Raw genomic sequence first — 16,881 nt, forward strand, 5'->3', positions numbered from 1 at the left:
AGCAAAAGATAATGGAAACCGGAAGTCTGGTGGGAACATAGAGCTACATCCACAAAGGTGACTTAGCCTCAAGATTTCAGAGCCTAAGTTATAGGCCCCTGCTGCTGTGTAGAATCCACACCTTGAGTAGCTCTGGCCCAAAAAATGTTTATTTTTTTACCAAGGTGGGGAGCAATAGCTGAAGAATGAGAGACCCACCCCAGCATGACCAGCAGTGTCAGGGAGGCAAGAGATCCGAGCTCAAGGCTCTATTCTAAAGCAGGCACAGGGGGGATTTGAACCAGGACAGCCACCTCCCATTTCAGTCCTATAACTGCTGAGCTAGTTAGGGGAAATAAAAGGAGGAAGAACATCTGTTCCTTCTTCTCTTCCTCCTATTTGTGCCTCAAGCAGGACCCCTTCTGGTATGGGTGTTCTGAGAGCTCTTCCCAGACCTCCTAGGAGGCAGTTCACCTTACCTGTGAATCCTCCCAGGATAGAGGCACTGTCTATACTTAGGAGGTTGTGGGTGTTTCTTCACTTCTCTGGTGAAAACTGATCTGGGTGTGGTCAAGTGATAAGGTTTTAAGATATATTCTCTATGCACAATTTTTTTGCTTCATGGCAACCAAAGGAGGAGGAGGAAGGGTTACTAGGGCAGTCTGTTCTGTGAGGGATCTGTTCCTTGTCTATGGCCATTCACTACTTTTATCAGTCTTACAGGAAAAGATGTAAAATCATTGGTAATAAAGGCTGCAAAGTGAGCATGGATTTGTAAGATGGTAAATCATAATAAGGGTCTTTCAAGCATTAAACAAATTATCAAGATTGCTTGATAGGCTGAACTCAATTAAATGTGTTTTAATGCCACTAATGATTAAGTCAGACATCTGGGAACAAAAAGCGTAGTGCAGATTTAAAGCTGGAAGGCTGTATCCAGGGAAGGAGGACCTGAAAGGAAGAGCGGAGTAATGGTAGATGACCAGTCGGACTTTAACTCACTAGGAGATGTTGTAGCTAAGAGTATATCTATAGTGTACAATGCAGTCGAGACACCTGAGCTGGCTGTGAGGTAGCCTGGGCACCAGGAACAGGATGAATTAGCCTACATGCAACTGTGTACTCTAGTAGGTAGAAGGCTTCTCAGTGCCTGAACTAGAGTGTTTAGGACTAACTCAGGCATCTCCACCTTGCATTGCCCTGTGCTGGTTAGTTGTAATAAGGCACCAATGCAATTCTCACATTCATGAACAGAAAACACTACATAGTTAATCACTATGCACTGATGAAGTCCTCCTCCACTTTAAATAGGATATTGGCAAACAGGGAAGGGTTCAGGAAGGGTTACAGGAGTGACTGTGGGTCTTGAAGACATGCCTGCCAGTGAGAGGTTCCAGTAAATTACACCTTCCGGCTCATCCTGGAAAAAGGGACAAAGTAACCTAACCATGGTCCAGCAGGAACTCTATATGGAAATTCCTGATAGCAGAGGGCCTTGGACTGTAGCAGACATAGACACATCCTGTAGCTAGAAGATGTAGCTGTATGAATTCAGACTTGAAATAAGGCACAGATTTTACTGAGAGCAACATACCATTGGAACAACTTACCAATAGCTGCAGAGGACTTTCTCTCCTTTGAGGGTTGGATATCTTTCAAAAGCATGCTCTGGCTCAAGCACACAATACAAGATTTGTACAGGTATGAAGAGGTGTGTTGTGCAGGAGGTCAGATAGTCCTTTCGGGCCTTAAACTCTACAAGTCTATAAAAATGATGACCTGCTCAAGTTCTATTAGCTCTTCCCTTGTATTTGCATAAACAATGAATGGAAATTTCCACTGAGTAGAAGAGTGTGTCTTTGTACTCCTCTGCATTTGCCTCTCTAAGAGAAGACCAACTGAAGCATTAGCTTTGGTAAGCAGCATATATCTTGTGAAGATCTATATCTAAAAAGATAGGAGTCTTCTTTTAAAAGTCCATTAAGGCTGTTCACGAAGCTGTAGGAGTTTGCTGCGTGAGCAACTTGAACTTTGCCACTTGCTGACTTCTGAAATTGTTGCACTCTGACTTTCATGTTCACCTGATGTGGGTTTTAATATAGCAAATAAGCTTACATGAGAAACTCAATTTACTCTTTTTATACAGTCAGAAAAGTCCTGCATATACTTCAAAAAGCAATGTGCTTTTAGTGGTGGCAGGAGATATTTGTAATATAGCATGTTTTATGAATTTATCATGTAAAATGTATTACTCTTATTTATAGGGCAAATTAATTTTAAAATTGCAAAAGATTTACATTTTGATATATAGCACATTTCAAAAATATGTATCTGAGTAAATGCTTCTATACAATACTAACTTCTGGGCATAACTTCTGGGCCCAAGAATGATTGAAAATGCCCTTACAATTTCTTTCTTTCTTTTTTATTTGAACAATTATTTATTTATCCAATAAAATATAGTTTTCAGGCATTCTACATTGTACTGAAGTGTTTAGTGAATGAAAAATAAAAGCAAAACTCATATCGCTACAGGCTGTAAAGAACAGAGGACCTCAAATAGTAGGTATATCTCATTTATGAACCATTTTCCCATATTTTTCTGGAAATGGTAAGCCAGTCCAGATCTGAGTGTGAGGGTTTTATAAACAGGGCTAAAAGGTCATCAGAATTACCCAAACAGAAGACTTAAATGGATTAAATGTGATATTTCACCATGGTCTGTTAGTTAGGATCTCATGGATCAATCTCATAGTTTTGATGTTGAACTTCTTGGACATGGCCTAATACTGAAGCAAATTTAACAATATTTTTCTACAGAAAACTTCAAAGATGCTGAAACGTTTTCATAGTTAAAATGTTTTGCAGAATTTGAAATTAATTCCTTACCAAAATGGAAGATATTTGGCTTTCAGGGCTTTTGAGGCAACTGAAACAATTTGATAAAACACCCATTTCAAAAACCCTTTTCTCCTCCAAAATGTTCATGTGAAAATGATTAACTGGCTTTATTTAGTATATTAAGTCCCTGACCTTGACTGGTGTCACGGTTCATAAAGTGATATACAAGGATTCATTCTCTCCAATGCACCACTGTGTGGGCATAACTCATCTGAGTCATGATCTAGCCTACTGTTTCCATGATTGAAGAAGCTGTACCAGCATTTTGGGGAACATGTGTCCTATACAGATGGAGCAGTTCCTGTACTGGCTTCTTAAAATTTTATTGGTTTCGTGATTCACAGAGACACAACTGTCAGCATTTCCTTCCTCCTTACAGGAAATGCAGTCACATATGCTGAAGTGTACAGACATCAGAAACCTGAAGAAGGCAACCCAACAGACACTCCTGCCTCTGGTAAGGTGGTATGTGACTGAGAGATTTTGTTGGTTATTACATAATTATTATTTCTATTAGCCAATAGTCAGAAGTTTCCAGGCATATTTACAGTATAAGTAATTTCACTGCATAGGGAAGTGATTGCAGGATTTTAGATGGCTTCATTTCTATTCTATGATTTATAAAACCATGGAGATTTTCATAAGGAAAGTCATTTAAAAAAAGCTTTAAAATCAATTTTCTTAAATCTTTTCATGCGATGAGTTTAGTGGGGTTCTGAAAATGGATAAGGGAAATGTAAAAATCTGAAACTGATATTATGCACAAATTATCGCCTTTTTTTGGACTGGCATTGACTTTTCCACTGTTCACATTTTAGGCCCCAGTAAAGCTGCTTGCTTGTTGAGGAACCTTAAATAACAACACATTTGTTCCCCGGTAGCAAGAGCAATCCTGGACAGTCTCTGTCATGCACAAAGTTCCAGTCACTATTTGTAAGCGTTAATCCCCTTCCTAGCTGTAACAGCAGCATCTGCAATTCATGTGCAAAGCAGAAAATGCTCAGCTGAATGCTCTGCATGGAGTTGCAGAGTGAACATGATGTAGCACTTCCGAGCTCAGTCACAGTGCCTTGTCCTTTCACTCTAGAGGTGCAGGGAGAGAAATGTGATATTTGTTTGAGGGTGACCCTGTGGCTTGCAGTACAAATGCAGCTTTAAACCTCACTTTTCCTGTGGATGTCTCATTTTTGAGCTCCTGCATTATAACTAATAGTGCTGCAAGGTGATGGACACTGATGTTTTCTTTACTTATTTATTAGATGCATATGATTTATTTATTTATTAGATGAATATACTTTCCCAAAATGGCTCTGGGTGAATTATAATAAAAACAAAACAAATGATAAAACAAGAATAAAATACTGAAATCAGCAAGAATAGCAAGAGAAGATTCCCTTCAAAAGACTCCTCAAATTCAAAAGTAATTCACCCTTTCTCCAGCCCCTTCTGCTCCCTGGCCTATCACCCAGAATGTCCCTCCTAACCAACCCAGCTACGCTGCCCAACCTACATGCACTATCTCCATTAAAGAAAATAGCATTTTTCTTCCTCATATTCCCTCCCATCTCTACCCACTCCTACTCCCCTGCCTCACGTACAGGGAAGTCCTGACACATCCCTTACTCTTCTTCCCAAGCTCCTACTTCTCTCTCTCATGGGAGGCCCAAAACCAATTTATCCTTCTCTCCCCCATCATGGAAACACTTTATTCCATGTAAACAATTATAACAAGCAATATAATAACCAACCCTCCCTGCTTTCCCTTTCTCTGCCCTCACCAAAGGACATACTTGAGTATTACCCTTCAGTGTTACTCTTTGGTGATGCCCCCAGGCCTTATGAAGCCTTCAAGTTGCTTAGGCCTTTCCCCTTTCCAGCTCAGGTAGCCCTGTGGTGTCATGGCTTGATCTTGTGAATCATATTTTCACACCTAATGGTGCTAATATTGCGTGGCACCCTGTGGTCCCTTTGAAAGAATCTCAAGGAACATTAGGGTGCTGCGACTCCCCTGGTGAGAATCACTGCCTTAAAGGCTTTAGTGTGAGATCTTTATCCTTTCTATATATTCATTTCAGGCAATGTTCAGGCCACAACCAATGCCTTCCCCATCCTTTTTTGATTACAGTACTCTACAGGCAGATGGTCTCTATCATGAGGGTGACTGCCCTCGTCTCGAATGATCTGAATTAATAGTCAAGCAACATTTGTGATGCCCCAGGTTTTCCATTTAGTACCTTTGCTGCTTTCTCTGCCACAACCAATTTGTTGTCCTGTCATCAGACACAATTGAAAGGCTCCCAGCTCTCCTGCAAAATATTAATTCCAGGGTCCTTCTCCCTCAGACAGATTTCTCCCCATTTTTTACACTTGTCCAAATGGGGTGTCCAATGCTAGCAAACACATCATGTCCGCTCACTTCAGTCAGTGGCAAGGTTTTGAGACAGACAGCTTACATCTTGACTCAGGATTAAAGAGCTCCTACTGCAGTTATTCCTAATTAAGTTCTTCTGCTTCTCTTCCTGTAGGTCCCAGCTCCCGGCATTCAGGCTGGATGTATGTTTCCATAGTACTGGGGATACTTTCGCTGATTCTGCTGACTTCCATTACTGTCTTGTCCTACCGATGTGAGTGCCAGTTCCCAGGGACAGCCTTAGCTCTGTGCATTTGGTTGCATCCATGGATAAACTGCACAGAGAGGATTTTACACAGAAAAAAAAGTACATGAATGTAGGCTGCAGGCTGGGGGTTGGAGGCTGGAGCTGGGGCCTGGAGCCGAGAGGCTGGGGCTGGGGGCAGGAGGCTGGGGCTGGGGGCCAGGGGACTTGGGGGGCTGGGGGCCAGAGGCCAGGGGCTGGAGCCAGGGGCTGCCACGGGCTCCGCTGGCTCCGGGGAAGTGCTCTGCTCCCTTGCATCAGGGCCGAGGAGTGGAGTACTTCCCCGGAGCCGGTGGAGCCTGCGACAGGCTCCTGTCCCAGCCTCTCCTGGTGCACAGCCTTGAAAAAGCTGTGTGCGGCCACACTTTTAGTTGTGCGCAGCTGCACACGCACAGACCTTAGGGGGAACCTTGCCAGTGGGGCTTCCCCATGCAGCCAGCCCCTGCCTGGGTGGGGAAGCAGAGAGCTCCCCAGTACACGGCACTCCAGTGAAGAGCCGGGAGCTAAGCAGCACTGGGATGGAGTGGGGCAGTTCCTGGCTCCTAGAAGGAGCTGGGAGCTGAGCAGCGCCAGGACCAAGGGAGTTCCCCATCCTCTGTGGCCTTCTGGCATTGGGGATAATTGGGAGCAAATTTGCTTCTGCCTACCATCTACACATGTGCTATTGTACAGTACCTACTATGCAGTTAGTTTACTACTTGAATTTACAGGGAGTAGCTAACTGTACAGTAGAGTAATTTACTGGGCAGTAAAAGGTGCGCATGTGTAGATGGTGATGCTTTACTGCAACGTAGATTAGTCTACTGCACAGTAGGTGCAGTAAAGCATCTCATGTAAACATGCCTGCTGTGCATGCATTTTATTTGGAGTGTGTTTGGGTCACGGAAAGGAGCGCTGTTAAGAAACAATATCCTCCACGGACTGTGAGCGCTCTGCTGATGTAAGTACTGTGGTCTCTGGCCCAGGAACAAGAAAGCTTTCTATTCCTTAGCTCCACATCCCACTAACCACCTCCTTATAGGAGGCTGACAAGAGTGAAGGGGGATGTTTGAGTTACATGAGAGCTAACAAAATAAAATCCCAATACACATGCTTCTTCAGTCTCTAGGATAGGGAGACCTGAATTTCTTCTACAGAAAATGATCAGGGAAACAAAAGTCAACCAAAAACAATGAACTTACCATGATATCCAATTTTTTTTATAGGAATCATAAACTAGCAAAAAAAGTGACAAGCCTATTTTCATTCACTTAATCTAGCTGCCTTACTCAAGATCACAGTGTCTGTGGTGCTTGGGTGTAAAGGTAACATTTCACTGCTTCTGCTGTTAATTGTAATCTCTTCTTTTGTATTTGAGCCTTGAGTGGCAGTACTTACAGTTCAGAGAGTCCCTCCAAACTGAGTACAAATTCTGTGGGTGATTGTACATGTCCAAGAGAAAATAGGACTGGCAAGAGGTATTTGAGGACACTTCAGATGCTCATGGAAGATCTCTGCAACCATAAAGAGGGTGAGGTAATTCAGTCCCTTTGAACCATGAAAATGGGCAGTGTGTCTACATCCCCTCAAAAATGGTAAATGCATCTATGTTGTATCTCCTGCTCTGATAATCAGTGTAGTTGTCAACTATGTCATATATTAGTAGTGATCAAATCATGTGGCCTCACAGGCTGGATGTGTGATTCAGTGCAGTCCACAGGCCTGATTCAGCACGTGGGGCCAGTCCATGGGCCTGATCTGGTGCACAGGGCCATGTCACCTGCCCTGTAGGGCTCCCCACAGATCCATAAATTTAGCAGCGGGGAGCAGGATTGATTGCCATGGCCCTAGGAGTAATTAATACTGCTACCTCTACCTGCTGCCAAATTTCCAGACCTGTAGAGAATGATGCAGGCCAGATGATACAGCATGCCACATCAGGTCTGTGAGCCCCATCTTGGTCGCCCTGCTGTAGATGTTAATCACAGAATCATAGAGAAGCAGGGCTGGAAGGGACCTCCAGAGGTCACCTAGTCCAACCCCTTGCCTGAGGCAGGATCATCCTTATTCAATCCCATTGTCTAACCTATTAGGAAAACTACCCAGTCAATCCTCACACAAGCACTAGACATAACAGTCTAACCTGCCACAGCTAAAGCAGGGGGACCATGGTGGCCAACATCCTGCTGCACCAGAGGTTGTTAAAATGCACTTGGGAGATCCAGGGAAGAGGGCCATGCCCCACACCGCAGAGAAAGGCAAAAACTCTCACAATCTGCACCAAGCTGGCCATGGAGTAAAATTTCTTCCTGACATCAGCTATGGCGCTTAGTATAGCTCAGAGCAGAGGGGCAAGACCCTCTAGGCAGGAATCTCCCTGCTTAAGTCCCAGCAGGAGCACTGGCACACCCCAGTCAAAATCCCCAGCCTTGGTTGCAGCCAACAACCGGTGCTTCTGAGGATGGCAAATAAAACCCCACTCACTGCTGCACAACTGGGATACACTCCCTAGGCATCTCCAGGAGTAATTGCATGAAGTTCACTGTACTTGACATCCAAATGGGCTTACATGTCACATTTTAACCTCCACAGTATACAAATGCCGTAGGAGGACTTAAGTGATGATGCTCATTAATTATCTTCATTGCCTTCCCACAGAGTGTGACCTCTGCCCCTCTGACTGGCAGCTGCACAGGGGCAGATGTTACTACTTTTCAAAGGAGTCAACTGATTGGGACGCCAGTCGGATACACTGCTCCGCCAACAGGTCCCAGCTCCTCGTTGTGGAAGATGAGGCTGAGATGGTGAGCTCTGGAGCCCTGCACTCACTGCCAAGGGGCCAGACACTCTACTGGGCCGCAATCTCCAGATGTACGTGCAGCTGTCCTGATGTGGGCTCACTTGAGGTGCAGGCTGTGCCCAGGCCTTGACTCCCCTCGAAGAGAGGCCTGTCTTAGAGAGAAGACAAGTAGGCCCAGGCTTGGTCTGGCCTCTCCAGTGGACCCTGCTTGCTGACACCAGAGTGACTGATTCAGGATGGGGGCAGGAGGGATTCCCAGAGTCAGCGGGAGACTGATGGGAGGAGCTCATGGATCCCTTCCTACCATCACTGTGCAAAACAGAGTGGCCATGGCTGTGGGGATGGGATGAGATAGTGTCAGGGGTGTTTTCCCAACTCCTTTGGTTTCCTAAAAGGGAGAAGGCTCAGCCCTCCTGTTGGACAGACAGTTCATGCAACCAAGCCTTTGCCCATACTTTCTTTGCTGATTCAGGGCAGAGATTCCCTTTACATGGGGCAAAGGTCCTGGCTGTCTTTGCTGGAATCTCACTTCAGAGTCTAGCTGTTTCATACAACCCCTGTTTCTGTGACCATGAGGTTTCTGGACTCAGAAGCTCTAGGGCTTTGTTCCTGGAAATCTAGAGACAAAGGGATTTTGAAAACTTTCTCTAGGCTTAAAATCTGATGGGCTACAGCTCTGTTTGTCCTGGCATGGAGTTTGAAAGAAGGCACATGAATCACCGTCAACCCTAAGGTTTTTTCCAACCAAAGCAGTGGCTGGTGTGGCTGAGCCAATGATCTTTTCCACTTGACATTTAGGCTTGGGGCTAAACCTGTATTGAAGCTGAATGTGTGAAAGAGAGGGTAAGGCAGGGATGAAAGCCATATAGCTGAGTAATGTGTTTCTGCTTCTTTCATAGGAATTTATAGATAACAAAAAAGAAAAAAATAAGTTTATCTGGCTCGGACTGACCTTCAGAAAGAAGGAGAATCAATGGATTTGGCTCAATGACTCACAATTCAAGGGACACAGGTTAGGATTTTTGGTGGTTCTTGGTATAAATATGAAGTTGCTTTAGTCACAGTGCAGTTGCATGCCTGGATCCCCTGCCTCCTCATGGCCATTTCCCAAAGTGCAGGCTGAGTCTTATGGCTAAGGCACCTATCTTGTTCCAGCTCAGATTGCAACATAACCAGCAGGGTCAGCTCCATGCACATGGGCCCTCAACTGGCAGAATCAAAGTCTTGGGAAACCACACAGCATGGATGCTGTTGATCTAAGGCCTCATCTCAGTCTCAAGTCATGACCTTCCAGGGCTCCCTGAGTCCATCTTGCTTTCTTTTCTGTAGGTGTGGGTAAATATAAGAGCTACACTTCTTCTTCCTCTTTTTCTTTTCATGTCTTTATACCACATGAGACCATTTTGTTACACATGCTTGTGCTTATTTATTGTACATTGAGAGGTCTTTCATTGTACACATGCTTTCAAGCAGCTGACATTGAAGTAGGTGTTGCATACTCTGAGGCTCTGTGCTGCAGTCAGGTGGCTGAACCAATGGTACAGCCCCACTTCTTCATTAGTTCCTTGGAGTGTCTGACTCCAGTACGTAGGCAGTTGACACATCACCTCCTTTGCCATGGTTTGTCAGCCCCTTATGGTAAGGACTAGGTTGCTGAAATGTCCATTTTTTCACTGTCAGGAACTTTCTTCAGTGCTACACTGTATTGCATTCATGGAAGATACTTAACTAGGTGTAAAATATGACATCACAAGTAGTGTTTATATGGCTGTGTCTGGACTAGGGGTAACGACACTCAGGTTACTTAGTTTGGAGTGAAAGTGAGTAGGTCCTTCCTGTGTATCAGCTGCTTCTCAGTGGGTGTGTCTACATGTCGAGGTACAGTGATGTTAGTGCTGTGCCGTGTTTTAGTACTTACTTGGGGGAAGTATTAAAACACAGCGCAGTTGCTGCCTGTACAGTAGTGTATGGGCAGCACACAGTTAGAATCACCAGCTATGTTGCCATAGTGTTGCGCAGTAGCCAGGCAATGTGCCGTTATGGCGACATAGCCAGTGATCACATGTAGACCCATGTGATTGCTACGTCACCATAGCGCGTCATACAGTGATGTAGCATGTTGCTACATTGTTGGAGGGTGACATGGAGCCACACCCAGTAACTGTCCATATGCATGCTTTTATCTCATGGTAAGTAGAGGTAAAACCATCAGACCTTTGCCCACAGTGAAAGAGGGATAAGTTACAGTGGTTAACATGGAGAGAGTGTGCATCCCAACAGTTCCTGCAAGGCACGTGAGGTACACTGAAACCTCACCCCATAGTAGTTTGCATGCCCATATTTCACTTTTGCCCTGCGGTAATTAGTTGTATGGCCATAGCACTTGGTGCTATAGGATTAGGAAGGTAAAATTCCCATAGGGTTAGTTGGAATTGGGGTTTAGTCAAAAGGCTTTTACCAGGGCAGCTAGACTGGTGCAACCACAATGGTGCAAAACCATTCCCAACTACACAGGGCCTTTCTCAGCATCAGAATGAGGCTGATGATCTCATGTATGTCCTTCTGGAACATCATGTAGCATCGAGCAAGAAGAAGGCTGTGGCACTGGTAGGGTTGCCAACCCTCCTGGACTGACTGGAATCAGCATCGATCTCCTGGTGACTATTGAAAGCAATCCGGGAGATTGATACTGTGAACAGAACAATTAATGACATTATGTTATGTTGGGGGAAAAAAATCCCCTGGAATAGCTTTCATCAGAGATGGCAACCCTAGTCACTGGTGGGAATACGCTAGAGAGAAAGTTTTGCTGCTGTGTGGTGGGGATTGCAGATGGGCAGATTTTTCTAGTAGGGGTGGATGAGTGTTGCTGTAGTCATAATAGGCCAGAAAGTTTATGAGAAGAAGGTTTTTTGTGATATATTTTACTGGACCAATTGCATAGTTAGGAAAGAAGTTTGACACGCTTTTGAGTATGAGGTATCCTTCTTCAAGTCACTATACATACATCCACATGTACATATATGTGTGTATATGTTCACATGCACACACACACACACACATTTGCTTACTCACTCGCTTGCTCTCTTTCTCTCTATATATATAAATGTATATTGGACCAGCTATGTGGCTGATTCAAGAAAAGAGATCATCTTGATAAATATTTCTAAGTAGCTTTAAAAAGCACAGAAAATCTGCTTTAGTCAATGAAAGTATTCATTCACACTTGATGGCAGCAAATATCTGATGGGTTTTACAGCCTTGGGGATTCCACTGTAAATATCTGGCAAATGAGACTCATGGGGAAATCCCTCACACTCATCCTAGCTTCTGTTGGAGTTTGTCTACATGCCCAGTGGTTTGCTTTGCTGATAATCCTAAGGTAGTTCTGGTCCTGCTGGCTAGAGAACTCAGTACATCTGTAGCTCTTCCCTCATGTTAAGTAGAAGCTAACGCACCATAACTGAGCCCTCAATGAGAGAAGGATAAGTTATTTGTGCTTAGGCTCCGTTTGACTTGGAGTAAGAGCATGCAAGCAAAAGCTGTGGATGGTGAGTATGCACCCAGCAGAGTTAAGGGCATCAATGTGCCCCTACTGATCCCAGTACTTGAGCTGGCTTGGTCATCTGTATATGGCATGGCACTGTGCCCTGCAGACATATTAATAGCATCTGGCCATCCAGGACTATGATTTCTTCATAGTGACTGTAATGTTACATGGTGCAAGTAGAAACAAAACTTTGTACTCTTCATCATGGCTGGAGTCCATCAGCAAATACTCCCCAGGCATGTATTGGGTGTTGGAGTGTGGTGTCTCCTGAACTGAGCCCTGTGTCTCCCCTACACCTGGGCTTTGGGATTTATTTCCCTGCATCTCTCTCCATTTTTCTCACCGTCATTAAACCTCAGTGTTTCTGCCCCAGGTGAGGAGTTTCCTTCTGTTGCTAATCTTGCCAGTTATGGATAGAAAGGACCTGGGATCCCAAGGGTGTCATGCACATCTCCACTATTCCTTTACATGGGCTGGAATGTGCTTGCAGAGCCCAAATCAACTAAAATGTGTGGCTCACTCCTTCCCACACTGATCCCTGCCTTTTCATAGCTCTGTGCCAACCTCTCAGCAAAGTGTTTCTGTTCTCTCCTCAGGAAGGTGGAAGTAAAAAGAAGAGAACCTGGGAAAAACTGTGCTGTTTACAAGAAGGAAATGATTGAATCTGATGCCTGTGAAACAATGCACAGATGGATCTGCAAGAGAAATGCAACCACATTGGCCCTATCAAATACTACAAGCTCATAGGCCCTACCCTATATCGGAGAAACTGAGACATTTAATTGTAAATAATCACCAGGGCTTTCAGCTGCAACCCGAACAGTCTTGCTTGCACTGATCCCTGGACCGCTAGAGGGAGGGGGTGTTATAAGCCTGAACTCTGTTTTCCAATGCTTTGACCACAGCAGGTTTGCTGCAGGGACTATTCATATAATATATGTTAAACAGGCTTGGGACAGAAAAATACATATAGCCCCTGGAACAGGGACCAGGAACTAGGACTCCCCTTCCTAGCCAAATGTGCTCCCCATAAAGCTGGAATCAGGGTCCCACTTTGCGCATACCCTCTCCCCCTCCTTCCTTTCCCAGTAAATGTGATTTTTTTTTCTGCACAGTGGTCCCAGCTTTAGCAGGGAGAGGGGGTGAGGGGGAATGGTGTCTCCTAAGCCTAACCTATGGCCTGCTGGCTGGCTCACCTCTCCTAGGTGTCACTGTCAGGCTGAGGAGGGAAATGAACATTGACACTCCTCTTCCTGGGTGGCTTCTGTAATCACCAGTGCATGACCATTGCATGGGTAGCACTGCCATCTCCATCTCTGGTTGAAAAGGAAAGCATTAGCCATGCCCGCTCCTGTGACAGACTGGTTGCATGTGCTTGCCCATAGGGGAGTACTCCAGGAAGTGGGATGAAGGATCCTCACTGCAAGCCTGCACTGTAGAGAGGGGCAGGGTTTCTGGGCAGCTGTGTTCTGGGGCACATTGTATTGGGAGTGCTAAGGGGCTTCATGCTCCACAGCCCCAGGCTCTGGGCTGACTGCTCTGTGGAAGCACATCGTTCTCCCCAGACATTATGCAGGGAGCCCAGGCACCAGCCCAGGGGTCAGGGGCTGCAGCCCCCCTCTGCAGATGCCTCAGCTCTTAACAGGATCCAGCCAGCAGTGACTCAGGAAAGAGGGATGGTCTTTGAAACAAACTCTACACTGGGCTGGGAAGACCTGGGGTCAGTTCTTTCTGCTGGCAAATCAGAGATACAGATACAGACACAGACATAAACCTGGAGTTCTGTCCAGATTAAAAGTGCTGCCAACCAGGACAGACATCTTATATCATTGTGTTGTCAAAAATGCAGTGCTGTTAAATACAAAATATTAATCTTGGATGAAATAAGTGTACTCTTAGATGTAATTAATGCAAAAAGGCTTGAAGTGTTAGGAGAAGCTACATTTTGGTTTGTGTTTGAGATTAAAAGAAAATGAGTTCTCAACAGATTTCAAATCCTTTATGAGTTTTACATGATTATCTTTGGTTTATATAGCAAAATATACCAAAAACTGTATTATGTCACTGTATTATGTACAACCATCCATTGTCCTCCCCCAACAGCAGGGCCCAGACCAGGACCTGCATACTAAAACCAATGCTGCTATGCATTAAGGTAACTTACTCACACCAGCAGGCCATGCTGCTCACACACTGCCCATCCAGATTCCTGTCTCACTCCTTAAGATGCGAGTCAAAGGCTTCTTTACATTACAGTTGTCTTTGCTAGCGGGAGCTGGGCTGGAAACTGTTTCTGGTGACTTCTGGACCACACCCATGTGGTCAGGAGGCACAGAGTTCCTGAGAAGCCCCAGCTGTAAACAGGCTTCAGGAGCCAGTAGAAAGCAAGGGTGTGTCCACACCATCTTTCTGGTAGCTTCTCTATGATGGCAAAAGCCATCTGACTCGCATAGCACTGGGGTTGCTCTGGTTGCAGGATGGAAGATCACAGCCACCCCATAGGAGCTGTGCATGTGGGGACATGTGCAGTGCTGCCACGCCAAAGAAGACATTTGGGATGTTCAGGCTATAACCAAGGTATGGCTTTTGCCTGCTATCTTCTTCCCCATGATTCCTACCTACGTTCATCCTGGTATACATCTAGCTGCCCAAAGTAAAGACCCTTCCACCTTTTAGTCTCATGGTTGGGGCACTTCCCCAGAGATCAAAAGACGTAGGTACTGGCCTCCCCCTCATTCAGAGGGGGTTACAGCCTGCATCTCCAGCCTCCCAGAAGAGTGCTCTAACCCCTAGGCTAGGCATTGTCCTGACTGCCATCCCCTTGAAGCTGGCCTACTATGTAGCAAGGAGGGGAGGATAGGTGGCACTGGGAGAAGCAGAGCAAGTTAACAGGAGTGTTGCTCAGTGAGATGGATACTCCTTTGGATGGGACAGGGTCTACTGGGTTCTCACACTGCCCACAATGGGGAAAAAGCTGTCCCACCACTATTTATCCATTTCATCCATTTAAATCCAAGGTGAAGAAGTGGCATGGGAGAAGCAACCAGAAACAAGGGCTGCTTCCCTTCTGGGACAGTGTCCACCTCACTGTTCCCAATGTGCCTATCATTTAAAAACATGGCCTCCAGGAGGCACAGACCTTAAATAGTGCAACACACCACTCAAGGCAAAGGAACCTCCATAGAAAAGACAGTGTGTTGTTAAACCGCTGTGTCCAAGGGATTTGTGTCTCAGCCCCAAGGGCTCTGGGCAGTTGATACCTCACAGATCTTCTCTGACTGTACTGACGAATGTCCAACAAATGTTATTATGTACAGGTTCTCAACACATAGCTCTTTAGCTTTAACTGACTAAACAGCCCCAGCTACTGTGTGAAAAGTCACAGGAGTGGGGCTAATTGCCAGAAGATAACACCGTCCTCAGTGGGTGTGAAAATGTGTCCTTCAACACTATGAATTGTCTGTGTGTGGGCAGGAAGATCACACGACTGAGTGCAAGTTGCACTCTGAAGCCCCTTGCCTGCTGTCAATGACCCTGCAGCTGTGACTTGGTGAGCCCAGCACTCCAGCTTCTCTCTGCTGATAAGTTATACAGCTCTAACTGCTTGTGAACTCACCTCTGGTGGCTCCCTGACTAACGAGTGGTGATATCCAGAAAAAAAAACATTCAAGCCAACATGGCTGAATCAAGCTCTGTGCTAATACAGTGTGTGAGATCTTTGCCATATTTTTAAGAAAAGACTCTTGGTATGTGGTATGCCCCCTTTCCTGACCCAAACACGTGGCTCAAGAAAGATCAGTCATCTTCTGACTATAACAAGTGGGCGTTCCGGGGCTGCTCTCAACATAGTCCTGCCCACTTACTTCCAGGCAAACCACCTGCCCATCTCTCCTGCCACACCTTGATGTTCCTGATTAATATTAATCAGGTGGGAGACTGCCCTTTACCTGCTCTGATGACAAAGACCTCTGTATATGCTCCAACCTTCCCTTATCATGTCCCATGCCGTGCAGATGACTCCTAACCTATCACCCAGCCTTGTTATGGTCTCAGAGCCTATCACCCAGCCGTAGCATGTTCTCCTTATCAACTGAGCTCACAGCCCCATCTCCGAGCCTAACAGCTCCATCCCCATCCTGTCCCCAGGCTCCAAGCCACTCTTTCTGGGGCCCTGGCCCTCTCCCATTGAGCTCCACGGCCCTCACCATTGGATCAGGACTCCAAGCCCCGTCCTTCCCTGGAGCCTACCTCCTGGCTCTCCAATGCATCCCTTAGGCTCTCTGCGAGACTGGGCATTGCCACAGGTCCCTCCACTAGCCTGGGCCCTACCTCAGTACTCGTAGTGAGTCTGGGCTCCCCCTGTTCTAATCAAATCCACCAGGGATGTGGGGGCTGAGGTTTTAAGGCACCCCTCCTCACCTTTCACCAGGGAGGTAACTAGCCTGGCATTCCTGGGAAGCTACCCTGCCACAGATAGCTCCACCAGACCACCCTTCCCCTGCAAGGTGCAGTTTCTGGTCATGCTCAGGACCAGGAGCCTCCTGCCATCCCCAATAGCTCCTCCTTTACCTCTGAGTTGTACTGAGCAGCAGCTCAGCTGAATGCTGATCCTTTGGCTCCTGGCAGCAGTCTGCCAGCCCTGCCTAACTGGCATTGCATCCAGATGCAGCTGCCTGGCTGCTGCTCAGGACCCTGAGAGTAACAGAGCCCACGGTGTCAAGCATATGGCCTACAGGTTGGATCCAGGCCACAGAACTGTTCTATCTGACCCATCGGTAATCTGGCAAGCTCCTGGAAGTTGGGGGGCATGATCTGCTGCAGAATTTGTCATCCCTGGACCTCCAAGAAAATGGCCAACAGTGGCAAACCTCTAGACCCATGTTGCTGCCCCAGTGCAGCCCTAGACTTGTGCTGCTGCCTGAACTTGGCCCCACCACAGTTGCCACTGGCCCTGAGAATCTGGTCTGGGAGAAGCCCCCACGGTCCAGGTCTGGCCCGAGGTGAGTCTGACACTCCTG

The 16,881-nt window shown here is 46.1% G+C and overlaps 1 protein-coding gene across 1 annotated transcript; it reads left to right on the top strand.

Annotated features, from left to right (window-relative positions):
- Nucleotides 1-950: 950 nt before the first annotated feature.
- LOC109283733 (CD209 antigen-like protein E) lies at nucleotides 951-13,818 on the top strand. The gene is made up of 7 exons (XM_059726211.1): nucleotides 951-1,002; nucleotides 3,260-3,337; nucleotides 5,406-5,504; nucleotides 6,892-7,044; nucleotides 8,172-8,317; nucleotides 9,213-9,325; nucleotides 12,460-13,818. Exons 1-7 carry the CDS (start codon nucleotides 951-953, stop codon nucleotides 12,608-12,610), a joined length of 792 nt encoding a protein of 263 aa, XP_059582194.1. The 3' UTR covers nucleotides 12,611-13,818.
- Nucleotides 13,819-16,881: the final 3,063 nt, after the last annotated feature.

The sequence above is a fragment of the Alligator mississippiensis genome, chromosome 4 (assembly GCF_030867095.1).
Source record: "Alligator mississippiensis isolate rAllMis1 chromosome 4, rAllMis1, whole genome shotgun sequence".
Classification (NCBI taxonomy): Eukaryota; Metazoa; Chordata; order Crocodylia; family Alligatoridae; genus Alligator; species Alligator mississippiensis.

Bases quoted from the DNA above. Each gene is read 5' to 3' on its own strand.
- LOC109283733 (XM_059726211.1), top strand. From the start codon at position 951: ATGGTAGATGACCAGTCGGACTTTAACTCACTAGGAGATGTTGTAGCT. The intron at 1,003-3,259 runs GTATATCTATAG...TCCTCCTTACAG, and splicing joins AGGAGATGTTGTAGCTAAGA to GAAATGCAGTCACATATGCT. The intron at 5,505-6,891 runs GTGAGTGCCAGT...TTTGTATTTGAG, and splicing joins TACTGTCTTGTCCTACCGAT to CCTTGAGTGGCAGTACTTAC.